The sequence below is a fragment of the Colobus angolensis genome, unplaced genomic scaffold (assembly GCF_000951035.1).
Source record: "Colobus angolensis palliatus isolate OR3802 unplaced genomic scaffold, Cang.pa_1.0 Scaffold137, whole genome shotgun sequence".
In the NCBI taxonomy this organism is placed as follows: Eukaryota; Metazoa; Chordata; class Mammalia; order Primates; family Cercopithecidae; genus Colobus; species Colobus angolensis.
In genome coordinates, this window is record NW_012114455.1 from 5,064,976 (window position 1) to 5,077,201 (window position 12,226).

The 12,226-nt window shown below is 46.9% G+C and overlaps 1 protein-coding gene across 1 annotated transcript in view; it reads left to right on the forward strand.

The window, feature by feature from the left end:
- The window catches only part of BARX2 (BARX homeobox 2), an 82,632-nt gene that overhangs the window by 62,890 nt on the left and 7,516 nt on the right, over window positions 1-12,226 (forward strand). The window contains exon 3 of the mRNA XM_011934673.1: window positions 5,166-5,250. Coding sequence (XP_011790063.1) covers window positions 5,166-5,250 — 85 coding nt within the window. The remainder of the gene's footprint in view (window positions 1-5,165; window positions 5,251-12,226) is intronic.

Here is a 12,226-nt window from a genome sequence, read left to right on the forward strand (position 1 = left end):
TTGCATCAGATTGCATCACTGCACTCTAGGTGAGACCCTGTCTCCAAAAAACAGAAACAAAAACAAAAAGAAAAACAAACAATAGCCGGGTGTGGTGGCTCACGCCTGTAATCCCAGCACTTTGGGAGGCTGAGGCAGGTGGATCATGAGGTCAGGAGTTCAGGACGAGCCTGGCCAAGATGGTGAAACCCCATCTCTGCTAAAAATACAAAAATTAGCCGGGCATGATGGCAGGCACCTGTAATCCCAGCTATTTGGGAGGCTGAGACAGAGAATTGCTTGAACCAGGAGGCGGAGGTTGCAGTGAGCCAAAATCATGCCACTACACTCCAGCCTGGGCAACAGAGCGAGACTCGGTCTCACAAAACAAATTGTGTATCTCAGTGTCTCATCTTGTTCTTTCAAACTGACTCTGGAGATGACCGAGCTAATAATGTGTGATCCTATTTATTGGGGAGAGTTTTCAGGTCCTTTTTCCTCTTCTTTTGCCTACTGCCTTAGCCATATCAGGTTGGACACTAGTCCTATCAAAAAGTAAAGGAAGGAACCTCAAATGAATCTCTTAAGCTATGTAGTAGCTCTTTGATACAAATTTAAGTGACAGAGGAGTCTGCATATCACCGACTAAAAGGGGATTTAGCTTCTGATTCCGTTAACGAGGCACCATCAGCTGTTTGGTAAGGGTCTTCTGGGTGCCACTGGGGCACTGTGGCAGGGATTATGGGTCCAGAAACAGTCGAGAGAGTCCTGTTGTGACAGAAAGGGATCACGGGGAAGGAATGACTGCAGGAACAAAGACGCAGCAAGCCAGGCGCTGGTGCCTGTGAGGTGCTGAGTGCAGTAGGAACACAGGGTATTGCTGAGCGTGGGAGACGGGGTTAGGGAAGGCTTCTCAAGAGGAGGTAACATTTAAGAAGAGCTTTGATTCCAGGAGGGACAGGGCGTCCTGCTCTGAGGGGTTGGCACACACAAGGCAAAGAAGCGTGTCTCGTCGGGTATGTGGAGGAAACTGCAAGTAGCCAGGACATCTCCAGCTTAAGGTGTGAACAGGGAGATAGTAGAGGTGAACTGAAGGGTGGGAAGGACCTCGTATGCCTGGCTGAAATGTGAACTTGGTTGTTGAAGCAGTTGGCACCGCCTTTATGAGCTGGAAGTGACATGACCAGACTTACATTTTAGAACTGTCTCTGTGGTGGCACCATAAATGATGGATGAGAGAGGCCAGAGATGGAGCAGGGACCAGTTAGGAGAGAATCCAGTGATCATCACTGAAGACTTGAATTGAAGGGTGGCAGTGGGAATGGAGAGGCAAGAATAGAGTGGAGGACAATTTTTTATTATTATAATACTTCAAGTTCTGGGATACATGTACAGAATGTGCAGGTTTGTTACACAGGTATACATGTGCCATGGTGGTTTGCTGCACCCATCAACCCATCATCTACATTAGGTATTTCTCCTAATGCGATCCCTCCCCCATCCCCCCACCCCCTGACAGGCCCTGGTGTGTGAGGTTCCCCTCCCTGTGTTCATGTGTGAGAGGAGGACAATTTTGAAGACAGAATTGGCAGAATCAACATTGCGGGAGGAAGCAAAAAGGGAGTTGAGAATTCTGTGGTTTCTGGACTGGGCTAGCAGGGGGATAGGGACACCATGACCTGAAGCTGGAAGACAGAGGACAGAGTAGACTTAGGTGGCGAAAGGTTGAGTTCTGTTCTAGACCTGTGCATTTGGGGTGTCTTTGGGCAGATGATGGAGACGGGTCTGTGAACCAGAGGTTAACAGATGGGATCTCCAGGTATGACGTGGCTGTTTTCACTTCCCTAGCATATCCCCTGGGTGCATGAACGTGTGCACCCAGGGGAGTGGGCAGCATTGTCTATGGTAGCATGGTGGCGTGTCAAATCGGCTTCAGCACGCATAGGCTGATTTTTCAGAAGTCAGATAATTGTTTTTTACAGAAATATTAGTTCTTCATAAATCTCCTGGGGCTCCCTGGTACTTGCCCAGGCATCTCAGGTCACCTACACAGGCTTGATTCACTTGTCTGGGAGGACACCATCGGCTGGCATGGAAGCTGCCATCTTCACCCGCCCTCTCAGAGGTTCCTTGCCTCCCTACGTGACCAGGGCCATGAGCACTCCCTCCTCCCGCAGCTCTCGCCCTCCTCCTCTGTGTTTGTTTCTCCAGTTTCCTAGGTGACCCCATTTAAGCAAATATGCAGGGAAGTGAGAATTTGTAACGGTGGCAGGTAATGAGAGAAAGCTGATGACAGTGAAGCATGTTTCTGTAGCCAGAGTGAGTCAGGGCTGCATTTTTCCCAAGTGAGCTAACACTGTTTGCTAATGCAGTGGCAGAGCTGTGAACTGAGCCTTCCATTGACTAATGCACCTGATGGCCTCAGGTGAACTGGGCTCGGGAAGGCGCCGCCAGAACCGTGGAGGACCCTTCTCCAAGGAGGCCTGGGAGACCAGAAGTCTGTGGGGTGGCCCCCTGGGTTCTTGGTTCTCAATGAGTGGCTGCTTGGGTAGCAGTGCTGCATTTGTGGGGACAGCCAAGTGCTGTTGGCACTGGGAATTTATTGGCTTTAGCTTGTTAATCACTTTCAATAAAACTGCCAGCTTCTAGTAGTCCTTCTACAGGGATAACCAGATGGATGTGAGTGCTGATTTAAGACCAGTTCCAGGGTCCCCTGAAGGAAGACTCTGTATTATTGGGGCTTTAAATTATGCAGCCTGGTCAGAGCAGGGCGACTGGGAAGCTGCACCTGAGACCGTCAGGGCCGGTCCCTGTGGGCCTCCCTGATGGTTAGAGCGCCCCAGGTGGAGAGCTGCAGCTGAAAACCCACACCTGAGACTCCCCATGAAGCAGGCAAATGAGACTGACTGTGGGCCCGAGATTCACAGTCGGCAATCCTCAGAAACCTGGGGCCTTTCAACAAGTAGGGGTCGCTGCCCAAGCTCTGTCAAGGGCAGTTGTCCCAAGTTGCTGCATTCGAAGTCCACACTGCTTTGCTGAGCAGGGCTGGCGTGGCAGTGAGGCAGCTGATGTTGGCTTAAGGAGGTGGCTCTCCAGTTGGTGCTGAGGTAGGCCTGGGGTTCTTATCCTGTCGGGTCAATGGTTGTTGTCTCAAGGACTGACGTTGGAAGCCTGGCTACAGACTTCCCTTTCTCATTCCACTTGTCCCACCTGGTTGTTCGCTGCTTCTTGGGATGAAGCATCCCTGTGATTCCCTTTGACAGGTTCAACTTGTGCAGATACAATGTGGGTGGGGGTGAGCCCCAACGCGGGAGCTGATGTACGGGTCAGACATCGTGGGTTTGAATCCCGCCCCACTTCCTAACTCTATGATCACCTGCCAGAGGTCGGTAAAGGTTTTCTGGGCAGAGCCAGAGAGTAAATACTTTACACTTTGTGTGCCATATGGCCTGTGACCACTACCCAATTCTGATATTGTAGCACAGAAGTAGTTTATTTTTTATTTATTAATTTTTTACAGAGTCTCACTCCATTGCCTAGGCTGCAGTGCAGTGGCGCGCAATCTTGGCTCACTGCAACCTCCGCCTCCCAGCTTCAAGCATTTCTCCTGCCTCAGCCTCCTGAGTAGCTAGGATTACAGGTGCCTGCCACCACACCCAGCTCATTTTTGTATTTTTACTAGAGACGGGGTCTCACCATGTTGGCCAGGCTGGTCTCCAACTCCTGAACTCCGGTGATCCGCCCGCCTCAGCCTCCCAAAGTGCTTACAAAGTGCATTACAGGCATGAGCCACTGTGCCTGGCCTGTTACAATAAAACTTTATTTACACAACCAGGTAGCAGACAGGGTTTGGCCACAGTTGCTGAGAGAGTCTAATTTCTCCAGGCCTCAAATCTCTTATCTGTAAAATGGGAATCGTTATACCTGCTTTACTGTGTTGTGAATGGGATAGATAAGACAGCAAGTCAGGGGCTTAGCATGTAGCCTGGGATGCCGTGGTGCTCAGGAAATGGTGGCTGTGTTGTTAGATTTAGCCCCAGAAATGGATTTGACTTTTAGGACTTTACAGAGGACTACAGAGAAGTACACAGTCATGATTAGCAGTAGAATGGAAAGCAGGAAGGGCTGTGGATTTAATGTTTGTTTTGGAATCTTTATAATATTTATAACTTTTTTTTTTTTTTTTTGAGATGGAGTCTCACTCTGTCGCCCAGGCTGGAGTGTGGTGGCGCGATCTCCACTCACTGCAAGCTCCACCTCCTGGGTTCACGCCATTCTCCTGCCTCAGCCTCTCGTGTAGCTGGGACTACAGGCGCCCGCCACTGTGCCCGGCTAATTTTTGTATTTTTAGTAGAGACAGGGTTTCACTGTGTTAGCCAGGATGGTCTCGATCTCCTGACCTTGTGATCCGCCCGTCTCGGCCTCCCAAAGTGCTGGGATTACAGGCGTGAGCCACCGCGCCCAGCCACATTTTAATTGTTATAACAATTTAGGGCAGCTACAGCAATTGGATCAATCCATCAATAAGTATTTTTTGAGCACCGGTTCTGGATTTAGCAGTGTGATGGGCACTTTCATGGGCAGAAAAGAAGTAGAAGACATAAGCTGCTCTGACTGCTGAGTTAGGGAGGCAGAAATCACACGGTGGGAGTGATTAGAGAACAGTGGGAAACGTGGCACCATCTGGGTGACTGCTGGCCTGTGGGAGGGTGCGGAGGATATCAGCTGTGGGAGCCAGGAGACTCACCTGCCGGAGGTGGGACCGGGGCTGGGTCTGGAGTGATGAGTGGATTCCCATCAGCAACATCCGGCTTTGCCTTTTGTGTCCAGTTTGGATGTTGGGCCAGAGGGTCAGAATGAATAATCTTGTCAAGCCAGGAAAAGGACTGTGTGATGAAGGCCCAGGCATCCTTCTCAGGTCCCTTGCAGACCATGAATGTTTCAGAGTGGGGACTGGCCCAGGTGTCCTCAGCCATGGTCATCTATTTCTTAGTTTCTCAGCTTCCCGGAGTTTCCTCTGTTGGATTCTTGGAAGGAAAGAAAAGCGCTTTGGGGAAGACCTCGTTTAATGAGGGAGGTCAGAGCCTTGATAGTGCTGGAGCCTGTCTGGAGCCTGTCAGCAGGATCCCATGTCTCCCGCTCCTTGCCATCCTGCTCACCCTTCCTTTGTATCTTGTGCCTTCTAGGTTGGACTTGGCCCAGTCTCTGGGACTCACTCAGCTGCAGGTGAAGACCTGGTATCAGAATCGCAGGATGAAATGGAAGAAAATGGTAAGAAATGATCCCATCCTGATGGAAGAGGACTTTTACTCCAGGGCTGTTGGGAGGGAGGCTGGACCATGTGGCAGTTTGGGCTGCAGAGATTGGAAGGCCTTCTGTGCTGCTGGCTTGCGGGGAAGCTGTTGGATCTGTAGGTCGAGCTATTCCTCTTGACCTGGATTTCCTAAACAGAGGGATATTCTTTTTCTGTTTCGTTAAAAATCAAAGGGAAAAAAAGCTTACAGGCTTTTAACTTGCTAGTTTTTGTTTTTTGTTTTTTTATTATACTTTAAGTTCTAGGGTACATGTGCAGAACGTGCAGTTCTGTTACATAGGTATACATATGCCATGGTGGTTTGCTGCACCCATCAACCTGTCATCTACATTAGGTATTTCTCCCAACTTGCTAGTTTTAACCCTACCTGCTAGCCTTTTCAAACAACTTCCTTATTCCTCCCACCAAGAGCTAAAAATAGAAGTCAGTATTCTTTGTTTATATTGACGTAGAGGATGCATCTGTTCTTTTGGCTGCGCATCCTCTAACGCAGTGATCCTCCAACTTTGGTGGGCGTCGGAGTCCCCTGGGTAGCAAGTTAAATGCAGAACTCTAGGCCCCCTCTCAGGATTCTGGCCCCAGAGGTCTGGGCCAGGGCTGGGAATGTGCATGTGAACAAGCCCCCTGGTTATTCTGAAGTGCCTGGTATCATGACCACAGTTTCCATCATCCTGCTCTAGTGCCTAGCTAATGAATGTTTCCATCTTTGATTTTTAAGTATTAGAATATATACATCCCTACATTTTCAGGAACTCAATTTCATTATCATTTATTCTTTTCATTTAAGAAAAGCACTGTTGAATCAAAATTTTCCAAAGTAGTTGAGTGTTGCCTTTCTCAGCTTTGTAAACCATTGAGACGAGGTCAAAGCCCAGAGCGAAAGAAAACGAGAAGGGGCGGCGATAAGGGAAGACGCGCTGCTGTTCTCTGGAGCCCAGGTGCCACCGTGTCACCTGCCGTGGGCTTCTTACCCCCTCACCAAATCTTCGTGGCTCTTTCTCCTCTCGTCCATTCCATGCCTTCATGATGACATTCTAATTTGCTAACCCATCTGGTCACAAGCCCTATTTCTTGGTGTTTCAGGACTGAAATATGATGTTTTTCACAATAATCAAGTAACTAAGGTGTTCTCCCGACCCGTTTTCAGGGAAAAAAAAAAAAAAAAAGGTCAGCGGACAGATGTTTTCTCAGTGCTGTGGTTTTGTCCCATATTGTTCTTTCTTAAACTTTTAGTTCTTGCTATTCCTTGCTATTTTCTGCTAACAATGAGGGGGGAAAAAAACAAAATAAGTAAACTGCAAAAGAATATCAATGGGAAAAATTAGGAAAAAAGTCAACAAGCAGCAATTATTATATTCCCATAAAAGAATTTCCTGGGCAAATCTTGTAATTTCCTCTGGGGGACCTGACCCTGAAATGAAAGGGTTTTCAAATGGAGGCAACTTGGCTCATGAAGTGCTCACGAATTAAGACAGAGATGCCAGTTACGTGTTCAAACACATGGATATTGCATGAGTCAGCACATATGTATTTTGTGTCTCTTGTGAGCCATTCCTTGTCCTAGGCACTATAAGAAATAAGAAAATAAAATATCACCCTTGCCTTCATGGAATTTATGATCTAGTCAGAGAAACAAGGCCCAGGAGGTAGCTGCCGAGCATGTTATCATTAAGTGCTGGTTGTTGTGGATTTACAAGCCTGTCAGAGTTCAGAAGAGAGGTAGTGGAGAAAGTTGCCGGGAGAAGTTGAAATTGAAGGAAGCGGCCGGGCACGGTGGCTCACGCCTGTAATCCCATCACTTTGGGAGGCTGAGGTGGGTGGATCACATGAGGACAGGAGTTTGAAACCAGCCTGGCAAACATGGTGAAATCCCGCCTCTACTAAAAATACAAAATTAGCTGGGCGTGGTGGCGGGTGCCTGTAATCCCAGCTACTCGGAAGGCTGAGGCCAGAGAATCACTTGAATCCAGGAGGTGGAGGTTGCAGTGAGTCGAGATCACACCATTGCACTCCAGTCTGGGTGACCGAGCAAGACTCCATCTCAAAAATAAATAAATAAATAAGTCATAAAAATAAAATAAAATTAAAACAAGAAATTGAAGGAAGAATGGATTCGGTTAAAGAGATAGTCTTGCAAACACTCTACAGTGCTAAGTACACATGGACACCTTTTAGGGGATTAGTTTCTAAAGAACTAGACTTGGGAATGAGAAGCACCAGGCTGTGTTCCCATGCTTGCCCTTCCTTCCCTGGCTGATTTTGGGCAAGTCCCTTCACTGCTTTCTGTGCAAGATCCACCACCCACCTTCTTCCTTGTCAATCATCAGCCTTGAAATCAATGCCTCCTGAGTAGCAGAGGCATTGTTTAAATTGGTTATCAGCAATCTTTTCATGAGTCAGATGATGAAGGAATTGACAGTCAGCCTCCTCTGCCAGCACCGCCCAGTGCCTGTGGGACAATGCGTGTGCCTTTGCCTGTGACGTCACTTGTTTTTCACCAGCAACAGTGTTGCTGGCATGATTGTAGGCCAGTTATTGATGGGTATCAATGTCATGTAAACCAAAATGGAAGTAACTTAGCAGATTTAACCTCAGAGAACATTCTGCAAGCCAGTCACCTTCAGGTCCCTTTAGGAGCGAAGAGGCCCAAACTGTCAGTTCACTTTTGAGTTAATTCATTGAGCATTTAACATTCATCAGGCCCTGGAGATGCAAAGGTAAGACATGAGCCTGTCCACTAGAAAATAAAATTGTCAGAAGGTACTCAGTCAAGTGCGGGAGACAGACCTGCAAACTGGCATTATTATTACACGGAGTGGTCAGGGCAGCGGCAGGGAGATTTATAGGATCAGCTCAGAGAGTGGAATAGCAGGGCTGTGGTGTGATCCTGATTACTTCATCTAGTTTCCCAGTAAAACTCTTTCAAGGCTATCTCTTTAGGTACTGGGGAGGAAAAGAAAAAGATAATTGGGTAATAAAGATGTCTCAAGGCTAGTAACCTAATTGGAACTGGAAAAAGATTAGCAGTTGATTCTCAGACTTATTCACACGGCTGCCAAGGGTAACCTTGCCAGAACCAAGATAGCATCTCTGACGAGTTCTGACCAGTCAGGGTAACCTATAGCGGGTTGGGTCAATTTAATCTTGCACATTAAAATGGGATGTGCACCCTCTATGCCATGTCTGTTGGCTTTAGTTCCAGCAGGACCCACAGTGTTTTGCAATAGGCTGAAAGAGCCTCATTATTTGGTGGTCTCTTTGAGCTCTAAAATGCAATTCTGTTCCGTGAGAGCATCTAAACAGATGCCTCCTTTCTCTCCTAGTCACAGAATCGGGTGGGCCCCACACTAGGCATGGTCATTATCTTTCTCGTGAATAGTCCCCAGGTAGTTAACAGCTCCATGAGTTGTTACCAGTAGCTCTCTGTGTGATCTTGGGCAGGTTACTTAACCTCTGTGTGCCTGTTTCCTCTGCAGTAAAAGGCCTAACACATACCTTGTAGGGTTGTATTATTAACTGAGCTAATCTCTGTGAAACACGTAAATAGGACCTGCCATATAGGATACAGCCAAGAGATGCTTTTGCCATTATTGTTACCATTATTAGTATTTTTATTACCTATTCACAAAATCCACGTCTTCAGAGAATCCAAATATTTGGAGGCCAGGCTACATAAGCCCAAAGTGAATTCTGTGAGTCTAGGGGTCTCCACGCAGCCCTGCGTGTTTCTCCTTTCTCAGTCCCCACTTCCCAGTCATCTCCAAGTCAGCGCCTTAGCATTTGGGGCCCTGCTTGAGGTCCAGTGGAACATCACATCTTCAGGCTGAGAACGTCAGCTCATGTGAGCAGCAGTGTCTGGGAGGAGACTCATGCTGGGGAATCCAAACTTGTTTCTCAGCTTCATGGAAACAGTCATCAGTTATGTGGCCCTCGCTGCCCTATGAAGCTGCAGAGAGAGACAGAGAATAAGGAGGAAAGTTCGCCCCCACTAGTAAGTCTACTGCCTGGAGTCTGCTGGGAGGTTGGGTAATTGCAAATAAATACCAGACATAGAACAATGGCCCATTTTACATATCCCTTGCACATTGGGCTGAATGCAATACTGCTAAGACTGTTAGATTCAAATGGTCAGGAGGTTTGTGTTCAAATCCCAGCTCTGGCCTTGGCTTGCTCTTTGATACTGACAAACTCTGTCAGCTCAGTTTCCTATCTGAAAAGTAGAGGGAAGAAGAGAGTTCCTTCCTGCACTGACATTCCCTGCCCCCTACTCAGGCTGCTTGGAGGGAAGCAAAAGGCCCGGTCTTAACACCCTCAGCAACAGAACATCTGAATACCTCATTTCAGAGTTTGGAGGGCTGTCACCAGGCACGGCTAATAAAAGTGGATGCTGTGCTAGGTGTTCTTCTGAGAGGCAGAAGGAGGCATGCGGCCTCTTAGACATGGCTTCTCTGGACCAACGGGACTAAGCTGGCTCTAAGAATAAATGGGGAGAGGGCTCCTGGGAGGAGGGCCACAGGGTGCATGTGAATGGGCAGCTCCTGATGGAGGGTGGTTCTGAGATAATTGCATGTCTCAGGTGCGCTGGAAGGCAAGGGGCCAGAGGTTGAGTGCAGAGAGCAGCCAAGAGGGTAGTTATCTCCTAATTATTGCTTGTGCTGGAATGTTTTATTCCATTTAGAAAATGGTCTAATTGTTTTGGGGATTTTTTTTTTCCTGCAGTAGGAAAACAGCCAGGTGGGGTCCGTCCAAACCGTGTGGGTGGTGTTCTCTAATTGCTGGGCTGGACTTTCTTTTGCCAATTAGGTGGCTTCCATAGACCTGCCCTTTTCTAGTTTGATTACTACATGGGGCAACTTACTTTTGTATAACCTCTTTCATACTGAGTGGATCTGCTTTCAACATGTAAATTCCATCTTGGCACAATTGGGTGCTTTCAAAAGCCTGCACTCAGACTGAAATCAAAATCAGATAATGCACTTACGTGAAAAGAAATACAGGGAACGTCTTCTCCCCAAGGGTGGTTTCCGTCAGCATCTCTACCTCGTTAAAGATCCCCTTAATATCTGTGTGTTAGCTGTTCATGTGGAAAGGACAGTGGTTGAGCAGATTTTTAGCTAAAAGGAGGTGTTTACTGAGAACTTCTTGGTTTTCTCACTTTATACACAAAAATTAACACAAAATGAATCATCATCTAAATGGTAAGAGTGAAAACTATGAAACTTAGAATATGAGTAAGTATTCATGACCTTGGATTAGACAAAGTGTTCTTCGTTATGATAGCAAAAGCACAAGCAACAGAAGCAAACCTAAATTGGGCTTCATTGAAATTTAAAAATTTTGTGCTGTGAAGGACATCATTAGAAAAATGAGAAGACAGCCCACAGAATGGGAGAAGCTTACATCTGATAAGGGACATGTATCCAGAATATTTGAAGAACTCTTACAACTCAATAATAAAAAGACAACCAAATTTAGAAATGGGCAAAAGATTTGAATAGACATTTCTTCAATGAAGATACACAGCTAGCCAATAGGCACTATGAAAAGATGCTAAACTTCATTAGTCATCAGGGAAATGCAAAGCAGAGAACCACAGTGAGATACCACTTCCCACCCTCTGGGACGACTGTGGTCAAACAGACATCAAAAAGTGTTGGTGAGGATGTGGAGAACTGGAACCCTCATATGCAGCTGGCTGGAACGTAAAATAGTGCAACTGCTTTGGAAAACGGTCCTTAAAATTTGAAGCATAGAGTTGCCGAAAGATCCAGCAATTCAATTTCACTTCTTTCCCACGTTCATAGCAGCTTCGTTCACAGTAGCAAGCAACCCACCTGTCCATCAATTGATGAGTGAATGAACAAAATATAGTATATCCATAAAATGGAATATTATTTACTGATAAATGCTACAACATGGATGAACATTGAGAACATTATACTAAATGAAAGAAGCCAGTCACAAAAGTGCACATATTATATGATTCTGTTTATATAAAATGTCCAAAAATAGGCACATCTGTAGAGACAGAAAGCAGACTAGCGGTTGCCTAGGGCTGTGGGCAGATCGGTTAGGGGTTGGGGGAAAATAGGGACTGACCACTAATGCTATGGGGTTTCTTTTTGGGGTGATAGAAGTATTTGAAAATTGCATTGTGGTGATAGTTGTACAATTCTGTGACCATCCTAAAAAAATCACTGAATAGTGCACTTTAAATGGATTTGGTATGTGAATTATATCTCAAAGCAGTATAAAAAATAAGTTATGGTTTCATCCTTAAAATTCAGCACCTGGAGGTCCTCTGCTGCTCTTGAAGGAAAGAGGAGCAGTCAATAAATATTTAGGGACTGCATAGAAGTTAGCTGGAAGTTTGATTCTTGGAGCATGGAGTAATAGAGACAAGCAGGGTTTGTCTTCAAGGAGCTTATATACAAATATAGAAGATAAGATTAAGCTAGGCTTAGGGGTGGAGCAAGATGGCCAAACAGGAACAGCTCCAGTCTCCAACTCCCAGCGCGAGTGACACAGAAGACGGGTGATTTCTGCATTTTCAACGGAGGTACTGGGTTCATCTCACTGGGGAGTGCCGGACAATCGGTGCTGGTCAGCTGCTGCAGCCTGACCAGTGAGAGCTGAAGCAGGGCGAGGCATCGCCTCACCTGGGAAGCGCAAGGGGGAAGGGAATCCCTTTTCCTAGCCAGGGGAACTGAGACACACAACACCTGGAAAATCAGGTCACTCCCACCCCAATACCGCACTTTAAGCAAACGGGCACACCAGGAGATTATATTCCCACACCTGGCCGGGAGGGTTCTATGCCCACGGAGCCTCCCTCATTGCTAGCACAGCAGTCTGTGATCTAACCGCAAGGCAGCAGCGAGGCTGGGGGAGGGGCGCCAGCCATTGCTGAGGCTTAAGTAGGTAAACAAAGCC